The 27022-nt window shown below is 38.4% G+C and overlaps 4 protein-coding genes across 11 annotated transcripts in view; 2 read left to right on the top strand and 2 right to left on the bottom strand.

The window, feature by feature from the left end:
- Positions 1 to 1481: 1481 nt before the first annotated feature.
- Positions 1482 to 6631, bottom strand: faf2 (Fas associated factor family member 2). The gene is made up of 11 exons (XM_079479528.1): positions 6504 to 6631; positions 5645 to 5713; positions 5414 to 5548; positions 5150 to 5226; positions 4906 to 5044; positions 4481 to 4566; positions 4298 to 4389; positions 4038 to 4215; positions 3751 to 3922; positions 3430 to 3573; positions 1482 to 3087 (listed from the first exon to the last, which is right to left on the bottom strand). The coding sequence occupies exons 1-11, from the start codon at positions 6564 to 6566 to the stop codon at positions 2905 to 2907; spliced, it is 1338 nt and encodes a 445-aa protein (XP_079335654.1). The 5' UTR covers positions 6567 to 6631; the 3' UTR covers positions 1482 to 2904.
- Positions 6632 to 7016: 385 nt separating this feature from the next.
- Positions 7017 to 8422, top strand: higd2a (HIG1 hypoxia inducible domain family, member 2A). The gene is made up of 2 exons (XM_079479914.1): positions 7017 to 7203; positions 8110 to 8422. The coding sequence occupies exons 1-2, from the start codon at positions 7023 to 7025 to the stop codon at positions 8271 to 8273; spliced, it is 345 nt and encodes a 114-aa protein (XP_079336040.1). The 5' UTR covers positions 7017 to 7022; the 3' UTR covers positions 8274 to 8422.
- A 313-nt stretch (positions 8423 to 8735) lies between these two features.
- On the bottom strand, positions 8736 to 12895 carry cltb (clathrin, light chain B). 2 transcript variants are annotated; one of them, XM_079479912.1, is made up of 6 exons: positions 12435 to 12832; positions 11745 to 11788; positions 11488 to 11605; positions 11179 to 11290; positions 10675 to 10728; positions 8749 to 10279 (listed from the first exon to the last, which is right to left on the bottom strand). In XM_079479912.1, the coding sequence occupies exons 1-6, from the start codon at positions 12613 to 12615 to the stop codon at positions 10108 to 10110; spliced, it is 681 nt and encodes a 226-aa protein (XP_079336038.1). In that variant the 5' UTR covers positions 12616 to 12832; the 3' UTR covers positions 8749 to 10107. The 2 variants fall into 2 exon arrangements, with proteins under 2 accessions (XP_079336039.1, XP_079336038.1); XM_079479913.1 differs by lacking the exon at positions 10675 to 10728 and having other exon boundaries at positions 8736 to 10279; positions 12435 to 12895.
- Positions 12896 to 13591: 696 nt separating this feature from the next.
- pdlim7 (PDZ and LIM domain 7) overlaps positions 13592 to 27022 on the top strand; it is a 31940-nt gene continuing 18509 nt past the window's right edge. For 4 of the 7 annotated variants that reach the window (XM_079480187.1, XM_079480183.1, XM_079480186.1 and 1 more), the window contains exons 1-3: positions 13617 to 13744; positions 15822 to 15920; positions 24646 to 24797. In XM_079480187.1, the coding sequence (XP_079336313.1) occupies positions 13724 to 13744; positions 15822 to 15920; positions 24646 to 24797 (272 nt within the window). In that variant the 5' untranslated portion in view covers positions 13617 to 13723. Of the gene's footprint in view, positions 13745 to 14896; positions 15006 to 15821; positions 15921 to 24645; positions 24798 to 27022 lie in introns of those variants that run through there. The other 3 variants (XM_079480184.1, XM_079480182.1, XM_079480185.1) reach the window with 3 other exon arrangements.

Raw genomic sequence — 27022 nt, 5'->3', positions numbered from 1 at the left:
CGTTAACACAGCTTGACGCCAGCGAGAAGAAAGCCGCTTTGGAGATGTGATCGATTCGGCTCCTCACAACATTCATGCTTCTTTATTGTTGCCTCAGTGATCGAGACACTTGCCTGGAATCTAGAGAACGGAAAGCCATATAGTTAAAAGGTGCTAGATATTCTATATTTAGGTGTAATGCTACATTCACATAAGAGAATGCAATAGTTTGTTATGGGTCTCTGTTCATACAGCATGCAGTGCTACTTGTACCCTTACAGTGGTCAGCAACAGTTAACATTATCAACAGGGATTTCAATGAAAAAATCTATTTAGCTTTACTCGTACGTGCCGGTAGACAGTGACCGTTTCCAAATGCATCTACGATGATATTATTTTACTGCCCGAGTGATCAGATCAAGTACATCTGCCTTAAATGGAAGTATCGGAAAATGGCGCTGTCACTCGTTTACCAAAACGGTGGAAAACCCATGTACCTGTTGTACGGTTCTGATCTACCTTGAGCATCCGTAATTGTTTTAAATATACACGCAAGCACTTTTGCTTGGGGTAACTGGCTGTGGGCTATTTCTAATATATCTTTATTTAGATTTCTAAAGGAATTTTTCACAATAATCACGATTCCTTGAAAACCTCAGTGTTACCTGTACTGAATTACTAAAAAGAGGAAGAAAAAAATCTAACTACGAGTTATGATAAATAGGATCTTGTAGTCTTTCTGTGATTCAACTAATAAATAATCTCACAGCTTGTGTGGTGGAAAATTGTGTTCCAATAAGCAGCTAAATACTTTAGGGTTTGTGATTTGTTGACTGCTCCATAGACGCCACTGATTGTTTACCAATGATTTCTTGCTGTGGTGGGATAGTGGATTGTTTACTGTTATATTCTCCTCCTGGCCTTTAGGGCTCAGTCATTGCCTGAATTCCAGACTACCCAGCCGACAACAGGGCCAGGGGCATGTGTTCTGTGTTAGGAAGATATTTTGCTTTGGTACTTGCACATTTACAGTTACCTCATTTTTGCCATGTTTGTATTTGGAAGAAGAAAAAAAACAATAAAAAATTAAATAAAAAAGCTAATATATATTATATATAGCAAATGGTTCTTAATGCTATAATTTTTTCATTCCATTGGAATCATTGTTTGTAGCATTTAACATATAACTAGTTATAGTGTATTATGAATACATCTGTATACTGATTGAAATTTTTAAGATTTGTACTTTTTTTAAATGAAAGTTGCTAGTTCTGCTTTACCGAGTAGTGCAATCATATTTTTTTTTAATTGTGGCTGATTGGAGAGGGTTGTTCACTAATAAATGTGTGATATATACTCATACTACACTGACTAAAGGAATCACTGCTTTGAACGTTTTGCGCAATACAGATATGTTTGCAGCTCTGTTACTCGTCTTAAATCTGTGGTACACATTTCATCCCGAAAGCTGGTTTTTAGGAACACTGACAGTGAATATTAATGCCATTTAGGTGATCAGTTTATTACATAGCATCAGAATGTATTGTAGAATGTACACCAGTACTTTGTGTTTATACGTAATGATAAATACTTTGCATTACAGAAATGACAATAAGGTAAGAGAGTTTGTATCATAAAATTAGTATAAAAGTCTCAATGGTCCTTTTCTTTTTTTTAATGATGCACATACAGCCACAAAAATAAATTAAGAGACCATTTTAAAATTATTTCAAGTTTTTTGAATTTATTATTTATAGTTATGGGTTTTGATAAAATGATTATTTGTTTCATTCTGTGTACTATTAACAATATTTCTCCCAAATTTCAAATAAAAAGATTTCTATTTGCAGAAAATGAAAACAGAGAAATGAGAAACCGGTCAAACTAACAGAAAATATGGTCTGTATATTTCATAACTCAAATAGTGCAGAGGAAACAAGTTCTTATTCACTTTTAAGCATTACAACAGTAATATTTGTACAAGTTTTTAGGAAAAGTAAAAAAAAAGTGACGACTTTGATTTTCCATGCGTCTTGTCATGCTGTCAGTCTTTCACATTGCTGCGAGATGACTCTACTGAGGTTGTCAAGGGGTTGATTTTGTTGAAATTCAGATGCTGGACTGGCCACAATACATCTAGAAATGCTTATTAAATGAAAATTGGGAATGGTGAAATGTAATAAAAGTCATCACAAAGTTTAAAACATATATATAAACACAAGCTTTATACAATAAAGACTGAAGCTCTGGGTTACTGCCTATCAAAATTATTTTTGACTATACAATAAAAGTTTTAAAAGTTAATAGCACCATATTATATGTTCTTCTTTCAGATTCCTACAAAAGAATGCAAACAACCATGGCTTTACGCCTTTGCAAATGTAAAGATGACCTCAAGCAAAAATATTGTCAAACAACAACAACGTTTTAAAATGTTTAATTTAGTATTGGAAAATTACATCTTCACATGACCAGACCCATCAGGTGGACGAGAGGTAACATATGCATCTATGAATGACCACAGGCACACAATGGGCAGACTTGCAGCGCTATACTCTATATGGACAAAGCCTTAGTTTCTCGAACTCACTTTGAACCGCAAGTAGCCCGTCGGAACCTTCAGCCGATAACCTTCTTTTGGTCGTTGGATGAGATACATTATATGGTCGACTTTAATTTGCATTAAAAAAAAGAACAGAACTCTGCTGTGGCTTCCAGGCTTAACTTTAAATATCTAGGTCATATATTTACATGGCCGTTCACCTTGAACTCATGTACAGAACAAAACATCACTGCAGGGAAGGATGGGTTTTTTCTTTTTTTAATTCGGTAAAAGTTATTTTCGTGATCCCTTGTCCAGGCAATTGAACAGAAGAACTGGAGGGAAGGTGGGACTTCAGTTGTGAGCAGTGGGCTAGCTAAATGTCAATCGTCTGTGAGGTCCTGCACAAACAGGACTTCTGTGCGACTCAGACCGGCATCCAGCAGAGTTGGGGGATTTGGCTGCTGCTCAGTCGGCAGGCAAGGCAAGACCCGGCGTGGGAAATTTGTTACGATTTGGAATTTCTCTGGGGTCTCTTTCAATGAAAACACGAAGTCGTATATTACCTAAAAAGGAAGTGATGTTTAGCTATTGGTTTTAAAGTCTTAATCAGTGGGTCTCATTAACTAATAATTAATTACTTATATGCATAAATGAACTTCTCAAAAACAATCATGAATAGCTTGAAAAAACATTCAGATGCAGATTTTACATAAATAAATTATACAAGTGACCCACTGTTTCACTCGTACAAGAAAGGGCCGAGTCATACTACCCCTAACCCTCCCTTTTTACAAACATCTCAATTTCAAATCAAAGATCGTGTTTTCTTATCTTGAATCACAGAGCATGTATCAACACTAGTATACTGTCATGGTACTCTACACAATACGATGGAGTAATGTTACCGTCAGGGACTGATCGAAGAGGAATCTCCGCTCCACCCGAGTGTTGTTGGGCAATTTGAACACTATTTTGACACTGTCCTGGTCATCCAATGGCGGCTCCGGGGGAAGACACTCAGACTTACGCTCCTTCTCTTCTTCAAGTGTCTTTTTACATAAACATTATTAATTACTATTAAATAAATACATACAGTTAACCGACTTAAAACGTTAGCACAAGAAATGTATTTGATTAACCAAAATTCTTCAAGAGCTTGAATTACTACATACATTGTACAAGGCTAACTGCCATGTATTGTTAATACAGAATATTAAATGGCTTACTCTTTGTCTCCTCTCTTCTGCGATGATGCACTGGCGAGCCTTCTCCTCCTCTTGGCGCTTCTGCTCTTGTTCTTCACGTTTCTTCTTCTCTTTTGCCTGGTCTGCACGGAGCGATGCTTGGTAAGCTTCGTCCTGCTGCTGCCTCAGTACCTGTGTCTGGTTCCTCTCCTCCCTGAACGCAATCAACAACAAACACTCCAATCTGAAATCATCTGCTGAGACACTTTTGTTTCATACTTTTATTTATTAAGTCATGTGTAAGACAGGTAAAAACGCCATCATCTTACCTCTCTAGTCTTTCTGACATGAGATATGTCTGGTTTGCCTCCATGATGAAGGTCAGCTGGTTGATAAAATCCTCAGGCTGGATCAGCCCCTCTAGTCGGCCAACAACAGTCATCTTTCGGTCCTTTAGCATGATCATAGCCAGGAAGGGATACGTGTTCTCGCGTAAAGCCTGAGAGACTGTTCACAAATGTAAAGAGAATGTAATCAGCTAATCTCAATCATTACGTAGCATAAAAATGTAAGACTTGATGCTGGTTACCTCGGTAACCCTCTGGCTTGCTGGTGGAACACGCCCAGAACAGCATGCGTGTGTTAATGAAGGTCAGTACCTCTTCTGAACATAATGTACTTCTGAAAGAGATGTGAAACACAGGAACTTTGATTCATGAGACTGGGCAGATGTGATCTGTGTGCTGAGAAGAACGTCCCAGGTCAAACTTACCGACAGAATTCATCAGTGTCCTGGTGATCGTCGCCATGAAGATAAACTAACAAGTAGCGAAGTTCTCGTTTGGCATCATTCAAAGCCTGAAAGCAGAAACTTCAGTAACTACTTTGGATTTGTTTACATGTTGTATCAGTCAAGATGTCTGCCTGATAAATAGGTTTCCTGTAGCTCAGTGGTTAGAGCAATGTCGTGGGTTCGACTCCTGGGGAATTGCACATACTTCGAAACAAAGGTATAATATAATGCAATGCAAGTCGCTTTTGATAAAAACATCTGCCAAATGCATAAATCTAAATGTACAACTGTTTGTAAAAGCATTTAAATTGTGTTATTTTAAAGATTAAGGAAAGACAAATATGTTTACATCATAAATATTATGTCTTCATACTTCTTTAGTATTAGTATAATAGCGAACATACCTGACTGTATATTCCCTGGTAGAATACAGGATGCGATCGGCCATATTTCTCTTCAAAATTACGAATAAATGACATGACATCACCGACGGGATCTGTGACACGACCCCTCGGATCTGGTCGAATGAATCTCAGGGCAAACCTGCAGGATACACCGTTATAATAAAGGACGGACAATAAGAACATGCTTAACACACAAAAGATTTAAACTTTTTACAATTAAAGAACAACAAATATGCTTTAGTACCTGAATACGTCCAGAAATGTATAATAAGTCAACCTGAAGGGAAGCATTATCAAGTAGTAACTCCAACCTAATAAGCCCTGTAAAGAAAAAAAAATAGAAATCTGTTTATATAAACCCATTACACAGATTTGGAATGACATGAGAGTAAATACATTTGTTTTTTGGGGGAACTATCCCTCTAGCGCATGAAGAATTGCATGTATTATAGTTTGCATAATCTATTACACAAGAAGTGCTGCTGCTGGGGAGGGAAAAAAAACTTACTCTAGGCTGTGGCCTTGACACAATATAGCTATACACTCTGTGGTCTGTTGTGTTGACCTGTAACGGTCTGGCGGGTGGCGGGCTGAAGACGCTCGGAACTCCTTCCTGCTCATTTAGTCGGTCTTGTACTGCGGCCTACAATGAAAAAAGGTCACAACAAGGTTGCCAATTCCACAAGAGTAACCAGCACTGGAATGAAAGGATCTGCAAATGTGGTTTACAAGGTCTCACCTCAATGTTCCAATTGTGTTGTTCTAACGTACGTCGACATTGGTCCATCGACTCCAAGCCTGTCAAGTCCTGAATAACAACAAAATAATTGATGTTATGAACCCACAGTATTCTGTGTTGCTAACGTAAATGTCTACCAATTGAAATAAAGGATGTGTGTGTGTAACATTCTCGACAAACTCTAGAGTACGATCAAATACTTGAATCTTTGAATTAGTATTATAATAAAAATGTAATAAGTTTATTACCCTAGTTTGAATACAATAACATGGTTCCATTATGGTTATTATTGGGAGACAATGGTACATTTGAGGTGACTGTGTGAAGCAAAAGGGTTCAATTTCCTAAGAGCTAGGCCACACACAGTTTAATATTCTGACAATGACTCAGTTGGGGGAAGAGGAACAAATCAGCTTCTCTTGTGCAGGTGGCTCATCCAGCATACATGTATATACATACATGAAGACTACCGCTGGAAAAAAATACAGTTTGCCTAGAACCAGCCTAAACCTAGCAGACGTCATTTTTTACGTGCATTAAAGTCCAAAAAGCCTATCTCGGAAGGCAGCTTGACAGCTGCCAGTACACTTCAAATGAACTAAAGGACACTATAGATAATAGGCACCATATGTGTTGAATTCTTTATATGTGCTGTTATTATTTAGTTTTTCTTTGCATTTATTCGATTAAGTGAAGCTGGAGTCATTTTAGTAGAAGTAACGATCTTAACGACAGTTATCTCGCTGCTTGGCCGACCATGCTTAAACCCTTTTGGCTGGACACCGTGAAAAGCCTTTTCAAATAATTCGCTGAATTAAGGGCGAATCCGTCGGTGTGTAAATGAGAAACCCGTTAGTACCTGAAACTGAAGGAGTTTTTCAGTTTGAGCCTGAGATAATTCCTGTTCTTCTGGCGCCGCCATCTTACCTCGTCGAGCCCTAACAAAACGTGATGACGTTTAATGCGCGCTGACGTGACAGAATACGTAATATGATGCGCCAAGGGGTCCTTATTTTTGCGCTGGGTCATGTGGCACTTCTTTATATCGACTTTAAAATGTGAAAATCGTACATTTATTTACACTCATATTTTTATCGAGATGCTACTAAACCGTAGTCATTAAAAATCATAATAATAAAAAAATTAAAATCCCAGTGGATAATGAATATATTTTAAGCTTTTTCTTTTAAATTATATTATTTATAATTACTTTTATCATTTGGGGAGACGAACAATGGTTAAAAAATAAGAACAACACACTATGAAACAGGTTAAGATATAAAACGTATATATAAGAGATTTCAGCTGCCACCGGAAATGCCTAGTCCTTTCTGTTTATTCCAACTTCCTGTATCCACTGAACTGAAGTGCTTTCAATATGGCAGCTGCTCCGACCCCGGTTGCTCAAGATCAACCCATTAAAACTCATCCACCTTTAGTTTTTGATCTGTCACAGCCTCCGGTGATCGAGGGATTTAGCCCGCTGCCAAGGGCAAAAGAAGAAAACTTTACAGACAAATTTATCAGGAAAACTAAAGAAAACCCATTCGTACCCATAGGTGAGTTACATAAAAAAAACAAGCACTTACACAAGCTTCAGATGACAACACGCAAACGTGATTTTTTAATTATATATTTGAAATATTATCCACAATAAAGTTGTTACAGATCATATTTGGGGTGTTTTTTTTATGTATAAACCCATTTTGTAGGGGTTTTGTGTCCTTGTTATGTCAGAGTGGCCATGCATTCAAGCGATAGCATCAATGTTGTGGCAATGGCACAGGGTTACGTTGCATATTCTGCTTGTGTAGGTGATATTAAAATGATGGAATTACTTATTTTTTGCACTCATAAGTGAAAGTTTCGAGTTCGACTTTCAACTACTGATAAACAAATGTATGATTCGAGTTGCGTCCTGTTTGTTTGGGAAATGCTGGCAATGTGAATTTCACCTTGTCGTAAAAACAACAGGAAAAGCGTAACAAAAAGTGTCTGTTTGTTTGAATGTGACCAGCGTGCAACCTTGCAATTGTGAGGCTGGGGTTCTAAACACACTTATATAAAAGAAACAGATGAAGGGAGGAAGACAAGAAAAATATGTTTTAAATACGTGTATGTTTAATAATGATTCTAATTTAATGATGATTCAAACGTTTCCTTCAGTGACATACTTTAATTTAACATGTTCTTGTACAATACGCAATTCATAAAGTCATGTTTATGAGACCACATAGAATGTGTCACACTGCAAGACAATTTAATTGAACTTCAAGTGTTATTTTATTGTTATTTAGCTTTTTTTCTCACTAATCCAAAACATAGCAAACAAGAGACACCCCAAATAAGTCGTAGAATACACATAATTATATAAAAACGGTTATTGTGTTAACTAGATGTTTTTAAAAATGGAAACAAATTGGAAACCTGGTTGACCATCATTCATTAATTTTCTCTGTCCTCAGGTTGCTTAGGAACCGCTGGGGCATTGATCTATGGCCTCGGTGCCTTCAGAAGTGGCAAGACCCGGCAGTCGCAGCTGTCAATGAGAGCCCGTATCTTCGCTCAAGGCTTCACAGTCGTTGCCATCATAGTGGGTGTTGCTGCCACAGCACTGAAGCCCAAGTAGTGAAGAAACAACAGAGCAACGACCACAGAGCCTTATGTAGATGATGAGTGAAAAGTAATGAAAATGTGGAAGGAACTGAATGCTTAATGCAGCTGTTACCATTTTTATTTTCTTCAAAGAGAAGGGCCTAGTGAAAGAACAACAGTCTCACAAGTGGTAGGAGGGGCTTTTTGACTTCATCAGATCTATGCACAGTATTTAAATAAAAGCATGTCCTGGTGCTAGTCAGAAATAGCTACGATTGTAGTTATTTGGTGTGAAAGGCCAAGTGGTATTTTTTCCCATGTTGATAATTTAAGGTAGTGTAAATGTTGTTTTAAATGTTGCATTGTATCTTATCACAATTATCTATTATGTTTATGTACATTTAAGAGAATAAGGCACAATGTAATGTGACAACTAGCACCCTTAATATTAAACAAATCTATTCACGTCAAATGTGTTAGTATTTGTTGTTAAGGAGTCGCAATAAACAGTAATTGAATTGATGCTTTTATTAAATTATACATCAGTATTGCATGGTCTGCATCAATACACACTCATTCATGGAGTTATGAGAAGCTAAAAGAAGAAAAATGCTTAAAAATCATCATTAGAGTCATTAGAGTAGTATCTAATGACCCAGAATCACGTTAAACATAAGCAGATGTCTTTGACCTTAACTTGTCAAAGTAGGCAAATAAACTTTAGTTGTTTTAAAAGAAACTAAAATGAACTACTCCGTGGAACCACCAGTAACAATTCTAGACATGTCATGTAACAAGCAGAACTAAAATTTCATCATCTGGACAAAGCAAAAAACGGTATCTTTCGACCGCCAGCAAATGTGTTTTATACAAAAGGATCACTGCCTGCATTGTTTTATGTGCTTTTCTAGGCCTGGCAGATTTTGGCAGATTGAGTGATAAAGGCCAGACATGATGTCTCACAGTGAGCAAAAAGTTCAGGCACAGTATCCATTGCTATATTAGACTGAGGCCACACTACATTTTACAAAAGGTGTGGTTCAAACTAGGTATTATTTGTCTCTTAAGAACATGTGCTAAATTTAAGAAATGTAGACTTCTATGTTGTCCAATGTTATTTTCGCAGAGTAATACAACCATGCATTATAAATGCTTTGATCTTATAATCCTGCAGCAAAATCGCATCTGCTGACTATTACAGTCACTTCAGACATAAAAACAACATTACATGCATAACTTATAATCACTAAATGATGAAAGGTGATGTAAAAATTATAACCAAAAACATTTACCGTAGCAGACCTGAACATTTCTAATTCCCTCTTGACAGTGAGCAGAAATACACAAAAGCAGATAATACCAAACCTGGATACTGATTTTAGTAGAGTTTATGAAGAAAGTTTAAAAAATGAAATACTTAATAAAGAGAGCGGCGCAAACTAACCTGCATCCATATTAAGTAACATTGTTTAATGGACGACCACAGGAACAAAAAAATACGAATAATGCTGTCTGGAGATTTGAGGGTACAGTTAATGTCACCAAAATCACCATTTAGTAAACTGATCACAAAAATGACTAAATTTTGAAAAAAAAATTGCCCTTCGGATTAATGTGATAAACACATAGAATTGTTTTTAAAAGTTGGAGGCACACTTGAATTCTCTTTGTGTATAAAATTTCCGAAAATGTAGAATAGCCAAACTAAATACCCATAAAACATCAGGGTACATAAATATGAAGGTTAAATACACTAAATTATACACTTTCTAAAAAAAAAACTTTACTCCGTTAGATGTCCAGCTTCATTAAAATAAAGTGCAAGAGGGAAAGAAAGAATGCCAGTGAATCGTGAGCTGGGAGATTTTTTAGCGAACCAGAGGCGTCTGTTTCAGAGAAATGAGCACAGAGCGCATCCGAGACACGTCTTTAGTCTGGCGGCTGGTTTTGGGGTTGAAGTCACAAAGACGGGCCACTTTCTCCCATTCGGTGCCCGGGCTGTCATCATCACACTCCTTCAGAAAAGCAGTTTCTGACACTCTGCAGGGACAGACAATAATGAGTACCAGGAGCTCAGAGGTCAAAGGTTATCCCAAGCCTATACGAGTCACATCTACACCTTGAATTAAAATCTATGATTTGATCACAAGTGGTCTTTGTTAAAATACAGTAGGTTTGATTTTGTGATCCGATCACTCAGGTCCACGTCACATTTTCATCTGAATTCTGTGTATTTCAATGTACAATATGAATCACATTTAAGGCTGATATTTTATCAAATAAAAGAAAAATGACGTGCAGACCCAAACAGATAACATCTAATAAAATGTATGCACAATTATGTCAACAAGAACAAAGAATATCAAATGTTTGCTAATGCGATTCTAACAATAGTGTTTTCGTTATTTAGGGACGAGTTATGGTAAACAACATACACAAAGCCTATGGCATCAGAGTTGGGTTGTTTGTTGAAAGCCTTATCAGCGATCCTAGTGCACAATGAGACAGGACGGCAGAAGAGGAAGAGAAAATAAAGGAACATGAATATGGGAGTGGAAAGGAAGTGCAATACATGGAGAGATAGAAGAAAAAGAAGTGTCAGTCTCACAAAAGCAGCACATGAAACAAGGGGTTAAACAACAAAATGAGTTATCTAGGGCTTTAACAGTAACAGCAGAAAGACTTGGATTAAATAACTACATAAAGTTGGCTGAAACAAATGGAGTACATTTTCTCATTCTATACATAATTTAACATCAATAGTAATGCTAATATTTGGCAATACAGCTGCTAGTTTTGGCAACGACTTACTGTCAGTTTAAAATAATTTCTTAAATACCCATCTTACTTTGTGTGCAAATGTTCATGAAAGGATTTGTGCAAAAAAATACATGCAGCTGAATTAAGTGTGAAGTTTAAAGAAGTTAACATTAAATGACCTGTTGTTGGCTTTATTTTTCTCCATCTGTTCTTTCTGGTGTACATGCCAATCCTCTAGTTCCTTCTGGGCTTTCTCTCTCCACACGGCCTCAGCTGCTTTTGCAGCTGAATCTAAACAGCAAAAAACAATCCTCCTTTTATATGTACAAACACCCAAAATGTTACGGAATAAAAAACATTAAATCAACTTTTTGCATAATGAACAACCTTTTTAATAGAACAACACTTTCCGCCATCAGGTTTCTGGCACCAAAACAAACACTACTTACTTTACGTTATTTATAATTATACATGAAATAATTCACCACCTAATTGTTCCAGCCGAGTACTTTGTTCCTCCCTCCATTTGCGCAAGCTTTCTGGTTCCTGCCTCTGAATGTCAGCATGGGCAATGGCTGAGTAACTGTCAGTTGTGCCGATGGCGTCCTAATGTTACAAAATTACAAATGATTATATAGCATTAATAATGTCCCTTGCTAGTGAACAGCTGTATTTAACATTATATGTGTAAACAAGAACAAAACATTTAACAGGAACAAAAAGGAAATTGTTTAACTGCACTTACCTGAAACATATCTCCGTTTACAGCCGTTGTTCCTCCAAAATCACCTGCACTCAAATAAGAGAAACAGCTTTGAGTGCACTTATTGGGCAACAGTTTCTACGCTACACTTCCTATTGGTGGGAACATTACAGGTATAACCGGAATGCTGCAAACCTTGTTGGCCTGTCAACGCTTCCCATCATTTCTAGATCTAGTCAGCAGGTGGGCCGGTTTGTTCACCCAACAAAGGTTAAGCATTCAGTAACCTTGTCTGGACCCTGCCCTCATCAGAACGCACTATTTGCTTACTAACTGACCACTGAGTTTAATGGAAACTGTTATGGTTTCCATGGGTCTCCACTGGTATTGTGTTGGTTCCGGCGGTGAGATGTTATATGGCAGATGGGAACCATATTAAATACCATTAAAATCCATCTACTAATAGTATATACCATGGTGCTATACACACGGTTCCCCCAAAGTACTGCTATTACTAATATTAAATGTCAACAAACATGGCTTCTGTGATGCTCGATATTACCGTGGTATACCGAGCAACCGTGGCACTTTGTCGTACTTTAAATAAAACACTTTCCTTTTTATTTAAGCGTAATGCCATCTATTATTAACATCAGCCATTTGGTTTCTTAACCACATTTGTATTCATACTCTAGTTTAACAAAACCTAACAGGCAGGCGTGACCCACGCACCTCCGAAAGACGTGTACGTGTCCGCGGGCGGAAGTTCGCCGTCAACCAGCGCGCCGTACCCGGCGTCGTCGTTTTCGATCACCGCGATCTCATTCTGCTGCTGGGCGAGAAACTCCGCGGCCGGGTCCTCCTCCACATGAACTCCGTTGTCGGAGGCGGAAAAGCCGAAGTCGTCAGCCATGTTTAACAAAGTAAAACCGGCTTCCGTAAAAAGCGTCCAGCTGTGCGAGCGCGTTTGTATGTTTTTAAAGGAAAATAAACGTACGTCAGTTGTTTTGGATTAGACGTGGCAAGCTTAAGAAGTTGTGAAGTGTACGGGATAGTTTTCACTTTACAGCAGCAGGTTGGCTAGGAGTTCAATGACGCGTCGCACTTATGGGAGTGCTCAGAGCTGGGAAAATTCAATGAAATAGTCCACACACGGTTAATCTGTTACCGTATGTCACCCTCTGCTGGACAGAGATGGTAAAACGAGAGGATTCAATTTAAAATGACTCAAATTATAACTTTGAAAGCGTTTGTTTTTTTAAATCAAATCAAATATTAGCCTAAAATAGTAAATAATTTTACATTTAAAACGTTGCCTCATAAATAAACTGAAATAGGTTTAAAGCACACAAATTATAATGATAAACCAAAACGAAAATATAAAACAGACAATGTCAACATAAAAATAAACAAATGACTAAAGCATGCTTAAAAAGTAACATTAATAAAGAAAACAGAAAGCTAATTCAAAATGTGAATAAAACTACAATACAACTATATAACTCTGAAGCTAACTCGTTCCTTCTTTCTCATGTGACAGACTATGTTAATATAAATAATACTAAAAAACGTAGTTAATAATAATACTAAATAATACTAAAAAACGTAGTAATTTTAAGAATTAAAAAGGTGAATGCATTACTAATAATAAAACAGCGTTGCAACAGTTCCTCAGAGAACACACGTGGTCTAATAATGGCAAAACACTATATATAACAAGATATACATTTATAAACTAATCGTGTATTGATAAAACAATATAGTGCTGCTTCGGCCACGGGGTAATTCACTTCCATTTTATTTACACACGAACTCTTTGAGCTCCAACACGGGGGCGCGTCCACGAGCCCCTGCGTGCGTCGACCCTCCCACGTGACGCGTGACGTTTTATCACCATCGAGCTAAAAAGAAAATCCAACAGGGAAAACCTGCGGCTTCTGCGCGCGACCTGACGCCCGAGTACGGAAAGTTGTGAAGTTGACTTTAGATCTGTTATATAGCGCAGAGCATCAGATCAGCAGATGTCTGGAGATCAGACGGAGGTAAATGCGTTACTGCACAATTTCTTGTGGTTTTACCGGCTTTGAGACTCGTTACTAGGTTACGACGTATGTGGCTTTGAAGTTACACAGACGCTTGTAAACTTTCATTGTTAGTACGATGGCTAAACTAGTATAACGTTAGCTTCTGGCTGTGTGTTTTATAAAGGATCAACGGTGTTTTTGTTAGTCATTCCTCAAAGCATATTTCCGTTTATAGAATGACAACTTTTAATTAAAGTTATACGTGTATAAGTTATCTGACTTTTCAAACGTTTACACGATAGTGTGTTATTCTCTGTAATGCCCTGTAGAATTGCATATTTTTGAGAATATTGTAATAATTCTTCATTTGTTTAATTTTATGATAGCAGAGTTGAAACAAAGTGTATTGGAGTTTGTGCAGTTGTCATTAAGTTTCAGTCGTTGAAACCCAAGGCATCCAACTCATTGACAAAAAATGTGTCGTTTATAGATGGTCGTTTAGTAGAATCGAGTGACCGAAACATGCAATTCTGGGAAATATGAACCATTGTCAGGTTTCCAAAGAACATTTTCCGGGAGTTTTTTCTGCACTATTTGGAGATATTTGACCAAAACCCCTTTCTGTCTTAGTCATACTTTTTACTAAACAGAAAATGTTGGCTCATCTGTGACTAAATAAAACTGAAGGTGAAAATATAACACCGTATAAAGAGACCTTTTCTGGATGTATAATGTCCTCTGAAGTACAGTTTTACTTAGGTAAGACCTTTCCATATATATATATATGTATATGTATATGTTCCCTCAGTTGCCTTTTACCATGGGTCAGAGACGTTCTGTTGGTCTCTCAAATAGCTGTCACATACCCATCTTTGGTCGCTACAGTGTTCCACCGAAAACATATGTTAAGCAGATTGAGAATACCAATCTTTTGGCTTTCCACCCGTCCGACCTGCATTCTGGTGTCTTTTTCTGACTATTTATTGCTTTTAATGTTACACCAGGGCCAGGGAATGTGAGGCAGTAGATGTTTTCTCTTCCCTAACTCTCTCTCCGTCTCACTGTGACTCCTGGGTGTTGGGCTGAAATAGTTTGGTGTAGTTTTACATTCCTTATATAGCCTGTGGAGTTGGAGAGACGTGGAGCTAGCCCGTGTCACAGAGCAGGAGGGGAGGGAGTTGAGCTTTGCTAGCAGTGAGACAGTCAGGCTGTCTCACAGTGCCAGATTTCCACTTGGTTTTCTAGAGGTTTATGTGACAAGTTTGGCCCGTGGCGAGAGGTATGTGTGCACCACCCTGTAACAGGTACACCGAGATTGATATAGAATAGCCTCGGAGTTTAGAGACAGCATGAGTTACAAGGAGAGAAATGTCATGATTTTATGGTTCAGGTTGTCCTTGGCTCTTCTGATGGCTTTAAATTTTGATGTCATGTTACTATTTTGCTTCTGTAACAAATACTGATGTCATTATCACAGTGATGCAATGGTGTGCTGATGGCGTTGCTGATAGATTATTTTGTCTTGGTACCAAAATAGATGATATTTTGGAGAAACTGTATTTTTTTGGAAACTTAACCTAACAATGTAGGGTTGTTTTAGAGTGTTTTGTGATAAGTTGTGTTTGTGTATGGTGTCTTTTTACCGAATGAAAACATTTATGATGTGACCCCAATTGGCCCAATGTGCTTTTTTCAAATTTCTTGGCTTTAAATGCAAAGGCATATCGCTGCCTAGTAATTTGCAGTTCACCACACACTAAAAATAAAGGTGCTTATTTTTAGTTCCCTACCTGTTCGTTCATTCAAATAAAAGTGGTTCTCTAATGTCTGTGTTGAACGCTATTATTACTTGGCAAACAAACGGCCAACACAGGAACAAAAAGGGAACGCATTAAAATGGCTTTGATATTGTTAATCTCAAACCTTTAAATAGCGTTTGCCATCAATTGTATTGAGTAAACTCAAAGCTTAACCGTGTTATAAACTGTTCCGTGTGTCAAAAGCATTTTCATGTTCAAGACCACAGACGTTATTATTTTCATTACTATGATGATGATTTGGAAACCTTCATATCTTGCTATCTTTTTCTCCTCAGGCCATGAATATATATTGTGTAACACTCAATGGACCTGCCCCCTGGGGTTTTCGTCTTCAGGGAGGCAAAGACTTCAACATGCCCCTTACTGTGTCTAGGGTAAGTGACCTCCATATTGGTTTAATGTACCGCTGAACACTGTTATGAAGTAACGTCACCTTTTGTTTACAGTTCAAGCTGTCTGCTCTTTATCAATGATGTATGCATCTCATTCTCTCCCGTTTAAACATTTCAATTTGACAAACACACAATGCATTTCGCAGCCTTCATTTAGTGCGAAGCCATCAATCACTCAAGGTTTTGAATGGCCGTAATGAGTTCTTCAACAATTCTGTGTCAGTTCACAGTCCCGTCCCAGCGAGCAGAGACATCAAATATGACCTCAAAAGGAAATGCATTATAGTTAATGAGAACAGCCTGCTCGGTGCTTCGCAAGGTCTATTTCAATTCTTTCAGAAACATGTCACCGCTTGATATCAAACCTCGAAAGAAAAAGACCATTCGCGTGTCTCCTCACAAGGATGTGCAATGCTTTGTTTTCTCTCTATAAGGTCATCGAATCTTGCCTTGATGGCACTTCCAATGGACCATGTTGAAGAGATCAGGTCCAAGCACAGAATTTCCATTCCTTATATGATCAGCGATGTTTGTAGTGTACACAAAACTTCAGATCTGGTAGATGTTCCTGCCGTGGACCTGACAGGTCATTTTGTAGCGGTACGAATACTGGGACAAACAAGCAGGCTGTAGTTTGGCTAGAGGATATGCGTGTGAGTTTTCGAGTTGCCGAAAGTGATTCCTAGAAAGGTACAAATAATAATAATGTTTTCAAAACATTACTGAAAAACGTTGTCAAGCCAGACATGGGAACAACCAAGTTTAGGATTATTTAACTCGTTTAAATGTTTTCTTCATTGCGATTGGATGTAATCCATTTATCCAAATGTACTTTAAAGGGACAGTTCAATAAACAAACGTTATGGTACAGTTTACGTCATTTTGAAATGTTGTTTATAACTGTGTCGTTTATTTTGGATTTTAGCCGGCGACTATATAAATATGAGTATTCCCATTCATATTTTGTTTGAGTTGCGTAATTACTGCCCAAAGGTGCATTGCAAAGATGGCCGACGAGCGGCATGACTTCCCTAATGGACTTTGGAGCTACTAGCTAGTAGCTAACATTACATTTACATTTAGTAATTTAGCAGATTTAAAGGGATTTAGTGCCCTTATGAGGCGTGCTGCTGCGTTTTGAACCAGCTGAAGTGATTTGATAGCCTTTGCAGGAAGACCAACAAGGAGAGCATTGCAGTAGTCCAACCTTGAGATTACCAGGGCCTGGACAAGGAGTTGTGCTGCATGCTCAGTGAGGTAGGGTCTAACATTGCGAATGTTAAATAAGGCATATCTGCATGATCGCGTTGTCTTTGCAATGTGATCAATGAAGGACAGCTGTTCATCAAATATTCTTGGCTGATTCGGAAGGAGTGATAGTGGAATTGCCAAGCTGGATGGTGAGATCATGTTGGACCGTGGGGTGTGCCGGAAACACGAGTAGTTCTGTCTTGGCCGGGTTCAGCTGCAGGTGAGGCTCTTTCATCCAAGCTGAGATGTCATCTAGGCAGGCTGTTATGCGAGCTGCTACAGTGGTATCGTCTGGCTGAAACGAGATGTAGATCTGGGTGTCATCTGCATAACTGTGATACGAGGAGCCGTGTGCTCGTATGATGGCTCCTGAGGATGTCATGTAGATGGAAAAAAGCAGCGGTCCAAGCACCGATCCCTGAGGGACCCCAGTGATCATATGGTGAGCAGTGAACAGCGAGCCCCTCCATGACACCTTGAATGATCTGCCGGAGAGGTAGGATTGGAACCAGCGGAGAGGGGAGGCTGAGATTCCTAAGGATCACATTAGATATACTAGCATTCTTGTAGACTAACTTCTGCGATTGTGTCATTGTTTTGCTTGCTTTGTCAGACAGCATAGTATAACCTGGAGCTGTGTACATCTGTTTTGTTCTCAGACGTCTGTCAGCTTTGATGACCTGTACTTAAACATTCCCTTAAATGTCTGCTTGAGTCAAAACGGTGACTTCATTGGTAAGATTGGCCATTTGAAAAGCCTCCTCCTGCTGCTACTAGGTGTTATGCAATAGTGGGAGCGTGTCTGTGCGTGCCATACTAAACCTGATGGAACTTCTTCTAAAGTGAGGTGCAGGGTCTTAGATTTATGAGGAATGATTTTGTATACAAGACTGAACAGATATCTTCTTTGCACTAGCATGACATAACTGATAAGCATCAGTTTAGAAATGAAGAATACCTTTTTTAAAGAAAGATGAACTTACCCCGTCAGTGTCCCTGAAAAAAGGCTTAAAGGGGTGTTTCACCCAAAAATGAAAACCGTCATAATTTACTCGCATTAGAGTTGTTCCAAATCTGTATACATTTCTTTATTCAGATGAACACAGAGAAATATATTTGGAAGAATGCTTATAACCAGAGAGATCCCCCCCCCATTGACTGTCTGATGAAAATCTGTCTGGTTACAAGCATTCTTCCAAATATCTTTCTCCGTGTTCATCAGAACAAAGACATTTATAAAGATTTGGAACAACTTGAAGGTGAGTAAACGACGACAGGAATTACATTTTTGGGTGAAATTTTCCTTTAAATGAGCTTGAGCTGATTTTAGTTGGCATAGTCTGCTCTAGATCAACACCAGCAAAGTGTAAGGTGTTTTTCCAAGCAGGGGTTGTTTTTAAAGTAAAAGAAAATTCTGTCATCATTTACTTACCCTCATGTCATTTTAATGTATATGTATGACTTTCTTTGTTCCGCAAAACACAAAAGAAGAAGAAGAATGCTGGTAACCAAACAACAGCGTTGGTTTTGTTGTTCGATTGCCAACATTCTTGAAAATATCATCTTTTGTGTCAGTAGAAGAAAATGTAAATGATGACACAATTTTCTTTTTTGGGTGAACTTTTCCTTTAAGAAATGAAAAATGGCCACAAAATGGAGAAAACAAGTCAGATTTGTCAGTCATACACTAACGGTCTCGGTTGTAACAGTTTTGACCACAAAGCTCAAAATTGCCTCATTATAACCACTTACTGCCTTAATACTCATCACGTGACACCCATTGAAACGTGCCTTAGGTTTGACGCGTCACAGCAAAGCAAACATCTCATACCTCACACGTCCTCGCCCCCAGACAGACACGAAAATTCATCTTCTAAGGAATACTGACGACTTCCCATGTTCTGGCTGAAATCATTGAGTCATCAGTCTGACAGAATGTGACTTATTAGGTGTGTTTGTTCTGCTGTCTGAGGTTAAGCGCCGCTGTTAAAGGCGATTTGTTAGTCTGATATGAAGGGCGGTGATTCATTCGTGTTGAGGGAGGTTACGCACGCCCACTGCACATAACTCCAGCACAGGTCATGAGGTAATGAAGGTACAGCATGCTTTGTCCACAGGTTCTCAAGGGGAGGGAAACGGTTTCCTTTTCCTTTTTTGGAAAACCGGGACGTTGAAGAGAGAGGTTGTTGCAAGGTTGCAATGAATAAGGTGTTGAAACAGGACGATTAGGAAATGGAACGTGGTGACTTGTTGGTAGAAAACATTCTTTAAAACATTCATAAAGTTACAATCACCATTACTCATTTCTGGGGTTAGGGATTTGAAGTATGATTAGTCTCTGTCTCTCATCATGTTTCTGTAGCTCAACTTTTGAGTGTTTGTGAAGTCAAGGTCATGGGATTGAATCCCAAAGAGTACATGAATACAAAGTCACTTTAGAAAAAAATAATGTGCTGAATTCATGTATCGCATTGTTCAGCATCATTTTTTTGTGGGTTCATCAGCTGGTAGTATTTGGAGGTGGGCAGGCATTCATTTTTCTCTGAACATTGTCTCACACTGCTCCATTCCTCCAATCCATTCTCTTTCCATTGGTACATTTCTTTAGCATTCCTGGGATTTTTAACACTGTTCTGCTATTCCTGGCAACAGAAAGGCTCTTTGTCTACTTTTGCACCCACTATCCATGAATGTCTCCAACCACCATTCCTCAAACCAGATGACAAGGTTACCGGACCTCAGAGAAATATTTTCCTGATGAAATCAGAGAACATGAAACCGATGTAAGATGGTCTCTTGTGTCTGCTTTTGCTAGCTGTGAAATCAATGATGATTGCAGCGTGCAAATGTTATGATTTCTGTTTGCGTGCACTGGAAGTGCATCTGGTTTTCATTAGCGAGCAACAAGCCATTTTGCTGAAGTCAAACATGACTTCAGAAAAAGAGTTGTGTATGATGTCACCTTTTGAAGGTCTGTTTGAGGTTTTCTTTTGTGAATTGTGTTATGTTGTTCGGGATTAAGCTGGTTCATGTTCTTCTACAGGAACAGGCATAACCAAATAAAGAAATTATTCGTCCAAAATAAAGGGTTTCTCCTTATTCTTGTATTCCTGTTAGACGATTTTTATGATAATATACTGTTCACTTTTTGAATAACTTTTTTTAATATGTATATAAAACTTACAAATAATTCACACATTATATGAATTACTTTTTGATATATATTTTTAAACTGAATGTCACCATACATTGTAATGGCATTAAAAAAGAACAAACAGTAAATCTTTCTAAATATTTTTTGATCTTTGCACAAATAGTCCTTTTGGAGCTTGATAGCTTTTTCCAAGTTTGGACATCTAAGACAGACGATGCCTTTTCGCATGAACTGTCCCTTTTATTAAACTGAAAGAAATGCACTTCATGTGCCTCCTGAGAAACATTTTCGCTCTGGGTTCACTCGTTCCCACTCGTTGCTCTCGTCTGTGCACATAATCATCTAAGTTGGTCATCGATTCATTTTAGAAAGTTTTCATTATAAGCTTGTTTGCTTTTGTAGGGCTTGTTAGCCGATGTGGCAGTAGCTGCTTCTGGGGACCTTTGAAGACAACTTAGTTTAAAGCTTGGCTCCTACATCCAAGATATTTATGGCTCGCTCGTATCAGCTGACGCAATTGCAGAGAGGCCGGAGTCTTACAGCCCCCAAAAGGAAATGGAAAGTGAAATGTGGCGATGATTTTAACAACCAGTACAAGGGTGGTCTTTAGGGTCACCACATAAAGTTTTAGTAGCTTCAAGGACAAAACGACCTCGGACTGTCTGGGAAGAGAAGGGTAGAAAAGGCAGCTCAGCCGGCTGGAATACGCATAAGACATTTACATTTTCAAAAAATGTGTGCAATTCTTGCATCCTACTCTGTATCCAATATTGCCGCCATCTTTTTCATTTTGCGCGGTTGTGCTCAAATGTTCTTGTGTTGTACTGGCTTATTAATGCTAGATGGTTTAAGGTTTCTCTACGCTTCCCTGTTTGACTTGCAAAAGATCTTAGCGCAGCACTTTGCTGTCACCACACTAAAGTCAAGGAACAGCTGGGCCAAGAGTTCGAGCCAGAAACACAGGTGGCCACGTCCGTCAGCTTTATCTGAGTACTCTACCGTACACAACACCGCTCCACGCACCCCTAGGTCTCATTTCCTTCGTTTTTGCATCTCAACCCTGCCTCTCATCTGTTGCTCCTGTCTTCTCCATGTGTTTGCCCTCCTGGTCTGTTTGCAGTTTCTCCTGTTCTTGTACCCGTGCCAGAGCGCTGCACCTGAGGGAGGCCTTTGTGCGGGTTTGTTATTCAGACCCCGGCCATTGCCTCATGATGTCATAATGATGTCACAATGGCTCTTATGTTTCATAAATATTTACATGGTCTCACAACAGGCTGACGGTTGTTTTTCATAATGACTTGCAAGCCCCAGGACAATAACTTCTGTTATGTTGCAGCGCCGTCCAACTACAAATTCCAGTTTGAAAGTGCAGTGAGGTATTGTAAAGGGTCGCTGAAGTGAAAAGCATGTGGCTACACAGGAAATTTGGTAGAATTTGGAAAACAGAGTACATTTTCATTGTTAAAGGGATGGTTCCCAAAAATGAGAATTCTGTCACGAATTAATCTCTCTAGTCTGTATACATCTCTTTGTTTGGTTGAACACAGAAAATGATATTTGGACGAACGCTTGTAAACAAACAGCTCTTGGACCCATTGACTACCATAGTAGGACATTTTGAATGGTAGTCAAAATTGCCCAAGAACTGTTTGCTGTCCTACGTTCGTCAAAAATTCTTTCTTTTCGTTTTATGTACAAATGAAAATATTAATTATTTTTTTCCTGCTATGGTAGTCATTGGGGTCCAAGAACTGTTTGGTTATAAGCATTCTTCCAAAGATCTTTCTCTGTGTTCATCATAAGAAAATACATTTATACAGATTTGGAACAACTCGAATGTGAGTAAATGATGACAGAATTTTTATTTTTGGGTGAACTATCACTTTGAAGCTTTGGAAAATATGTATTCATTTTGGTATAGCTCAGATTGTGCTGAGGCAATACACCCTGGTGTCATTACAAACCTTTATGACTTTCTTCCTTCTGCAGAACACAAACAAAGATATTTTAACGAATGTTGGTAACCTAGCATCACTGACCCCCATTAACTTCTATTGTATGGACGCGCAAAACCCCTGAGATATTTCTCAAAATATCCCCAAGTGCCCATTTTAGTGTCTTAGGCCTGTAAGTAAGCATTCAGGCATTCATTCAGATGCCCAGGCAACACACAGCAATTTTCTAAACCCACATTGAACACAGTGAAGAGTTAATGTTTATTTGTACTGAATAGCAGACCACTGAGACAGCAAATATGGTGGAACTTGGAGAATAAAGAGACCACAGATTTTAAAGGTTTGGTTAAAGCTTTACGTAGGAGGGTAGATCATATGCATTACATTCGTACTCATGCCAAAATCAAAAGCTGTATCCCATTAGGATGTTACCACCAAAGGTCTTATTATGCTATTACGCAGATTAAGCACTAGTAATGATGCGTTGCGTTTTTCTTTTTGGGCTTCTTTTATTGGACTAATGTGGGGTTGGCATTTGAGTCAAGGAAATGTAACTCTGGGTGTGTGTGCTTTCAAGTGGTCTTTCACCCAAAAATGAATGTTATTATTTTCTCACCCTCTTGTCGTTTGAATTCCCTTCTTACACAGAACACAAAAGAAGATATTTTGAAGAAAGTTGGTGACGGCACCCATTGACTTACATTGGTTTTGTGTCCATACAATTGAAGTGAATGGGTGCCGTCGCTGTTTGGTTACCAACTTTCTTTAAAATATATTTTGTGTTCTGGGGAAGACAGAAAGTCATACAGGTTTGAAATGAACCATCAATTTTAAACAGATTCATTTTATATCAAGTCCAAATGTTTCGATAGATAGATAAAAATATTTTAATGTTTTGGCAGGATTTTGGGTATGCGTTGTTCACACTAAGATCTCTAATTATCTGAGACAGTCACAGTTTTTTTTCCCAGAATGCATCAGACACAGGCTGAGTAAACTTTTAGGATTCGGTGTGTCATTCTGAGCACTTGCGAGCTATAAATCTGTGCTTGCATAGATGGAGTCAGTGTTACATGCGAAGGTGACTCATATATGCTTCCTGGACATGATGTGACCGTACGTAATTTGTTTATGTCTGCGCTCACAGAAGCCATGCACACCAAATTCATTGAGTAGACAGATTCTCAGTGTTTAACATCTCATTTCCATGTGAAACAAGCATATTTCCATACATTCTTTCTACTTTTCCTTTGGGGTGTGGTTTCGGACATATTGTCAAATTTTTTCTTGGTGATTTTCATTCCCAGAGTTTTCCCTCCTTATCTCGAAAGCACTAAACTATGATGCCATAAAACTGGGTTATTCAGTTCGGTTCCTAGAGGGTTCAGTTCCAGCCCTGCTCATACACACCTGCCAAAGTTCATGTATTCTTGATTCGGTGATTCAAGTGTGTTTGATTTTGGTTTTAGCTAAACTCTGCAGGACTGCAGCCTTCAGGGAACACGGTTGAATAGCCCTGCTGCAAAAGTCAATAGTGTGGTAAAGTACAGGATTTTTTTAGACTGGCTTTTGTTACGGTGAAGGATTTATCAACACTATTACATTTTGAGCGTTTGAGTTCTTTGTTCAGGCTCAAAACAAGACTTCCTATCAGCCGTGTCCGCTTTTGTTTGGTAGAGTTTGATTGATTTGGATAGGTAATGCAAACTCATTTGGTAGTGAAGGGGTGTGTTTTATATCGAAGACCGGAATTGTCATTGATTCATGATTTAAATGTTGTTTTGAATGTTTGTATGTCACTTGATTGTTTTCTTGCCATTGATAATAAAAAAGACTTAATTACATGGCTTTGCAATTTGTGAGAAATATAAAAGTGTCCTAAATTCAGAAATCTACAGGATCTGGGTCAAATCCTTCAGTGTGGTTTTTTTTTGTTTATTCTTTTGGAGATCATTATTATTATTAGTGGTCCTAATACAGTGAATTTGATTTTAATATTGAATTATCTAAAGTATTAAAGTTTACGCCCAATAAAACAAACTAAAAAATGAATATAATATAATTTTGTTATCTGAGCCGCATCGAGGGTTCAGAACATCATGGAGACGGTTGTCTACAGCAATCACCCCAAACCCCCTTGGAACTGCAAAGAAACCCACTAGAAGTCTCATATCGAGGTCTTCGTTCCCTCTCACATATGCCTTGACATGCACCACTTTTATTTTGCAAATTTCAAAATCTTGTACGAGAGCTGAAATGTTTTGAGGTCACTTCATTTTAACCATGACAAATGCTTTGTTAGTCTTGTTAGTTAATTGATGACTAATGTTCTCTATGGTTTTTACAGCTGATCCCAGGCGGCAAGGCAGCCCAGGCCGGAGTGGGTGTTGGAGATTGGGTGGTGTCCATCTGTGAGGCCAACGCTGAGGAAATGACCCACGTGGAGGCACAGAACAAGATTAGAGCAGCGACGGATGCCCTCACCCTCACTTTGAGCAGGTACACAAACAACTGCACATGATTTCATCTTTGAGAAAGTGACCTAACAGGAAATTGTGTTCTCTGGTTAATGCTCTTAACTCACTCTTAACCTCTTCATTATGATCTTGGAAGCATATATTTTCACGTTATGAGTTTGCAGCGTTATATGAGGCGAGTAGTTAATTTTCTTCAAGAACATTCTGCTTGTGTCATGGTATAATTTTCTCCAAATGTTTTTTTATAATAATAATTTAGTAAAATGTTACTTTTTAATTTGTTTCTAGGATAAAACATTGCCGGCCAATTGAAATAGATTTTGATTTAAACAGAACTGCATTGTGAGGTCAAAATAAACATAACTTATCATCCAAATGTGTGGGCACTCATATAGTTATCATATTTATCTAATTAGTTATTGTTCTTTGTGTAAACGAGCTTTGAAAACTCTTTATTTGAGGATTTGTTTTAAACCGCCTTAATCGTTTTAATTCTGGAACCAAGAGTGGCTTGACATTTTATTCTCCGCTGTGGTTTTTCAGCTTTTTAATTTTGGTGTCTTGTTGTGAAAATGCACATTGCTTTGTTGACTATTCCAAATTTAATTTACAGAACTATTTTAATTTAGTCCTTTTACAAAACTCTAAGCCCTTCCTGTTTTGCTTATAAACGCTTGTCTTGGGACATAGTGACATGTCAGCAGAATTAAGTTGCCTGTAGAACTACAGAGCTCCTGGTTTTTAGTTTCCATTTTCTTTACAGATAGATTTTAGGGAAGGTTTTAAATCCAGTACATGAAACACTCTTGTAAAGCTTCTCTTTCTCTCTCTCTCATCTCCTGTAATAAAACTGTTCTTTGTCTGGCTCGGATGACCCTGGGCTAATGGTAGAGCAGATAAGCTGAAGATGAAGGTGTAGCGCCGTGACAGAAGCCGCTCCTCGCTTCTTAACACAGACATGGAAAAACACCAGTGCCGCAGGACACAGTTCAGAGATCGCTTGCGTTGAACTCCATTCGGGATGCTGTAAAATGTGCCCAAAAAAGGAAGTTTGAAATGGACCGTGCTCCGTCAGACGGAGATCACGGCTTGCTGGTGGGAAGAGTATTGTGTCTGCGGTTGAAAGATTATGAGAACCGGGAAAGATGAGCACGGGTGCAGAATGCTGCTTCTTCCTGCTCTGTCATTAGGCCGCCCCTGTGATCAACACAGCTGAAATAGAGCCTGTGTAATGGTCCAAACCGCACTTATAAATGTGGTTTCGCTTCCTTTTAAGGTGTGTGAGAGCCGTTTGTATGTCATCACAGTAGGTAAGCACTTGTAGTGGTTAGTAATGGCCTGTACAAAAACTATCGAGCTGTGAGAATTACAACTTCTCCCGATAAAACGTGTGCATGACTTTGACTAAGTGAATAGGACATTAGTTTCAGCATATTGTCGGATAGTTTATGTTAAATAAAAATAATTTACTCACCCCAAATGTCGTTCCAAAGTTATAAGACATTTCCTCGAGAAAACTTGTGGATCGTTCAAAAGCTCGGTAAGTAGTGAACAATGTATCAAAATATATGTAATAAACTGCATGTCATGTAAATAATATATAATGGAATAGAATAATGATGAGTAAATTATTTCTCATTTTAATTTCTTAAGTTTGGCTCATGTCAAATGGTTTTTCTCACTAAAACTCAGCTAAAATATAGGAGAGAATACAGGACTTTGTTTTGTTTTGGTCATAAAACGTTGCTGATGCTGAAAATGTCAAATTCCCCAGATTCCTGTGCGATGGGATGAACCGATTAGAGGCGTGCAGAAAGTGGGTGTTTCCATCTCATCATGCCACTGATGGTTTAGATCAAATGATGTCATTCCTGCCTCTTTTTATGGAGTATGTTGTGACATACTATCTATATGAGCATCTTTTTAACGTTCGTAATTACCCCTTTGCTCAGTATGTGTAGATGAATGTTATATGGACTATTGTTTGCTTGTGTCAGTGTTTTTGTAGTCTGGTGTTCACATCTATCAAAGATGGATCGCTGTGTTTTTCCGTCCTGTGGAAAGGCGAAATTGAAGACATGTGTCTGAACACGTCTGTAGTCCTGGTAGACTTGATTACAGAGGGTGATGTTGTTTTAGTTAACATGCCTTTGATAGCTGTTTGGGCAAGCGCTTGAAATGCGGTTTCTAAGAGTTCTTTTGTAAGCTTTTGTTTGTTGTAAGAAGCCATCATCATGTTTTTATGTC

The sequence above is a fragment of the Barbatula barbatula genome, assembly GCF_947034865.1.
Source record: "Barbatula barbatula genome assembly, chromosome: 18".
NCBI lineage: Eukaryota > Metazoa > Chordata > Actinopteri > Cypriniformes > Nemacheilidae > Barbatula > Barbatula barbatula.
This window is presented reverse-complemented; position numbering and strand designations above follow the sequence as displayed.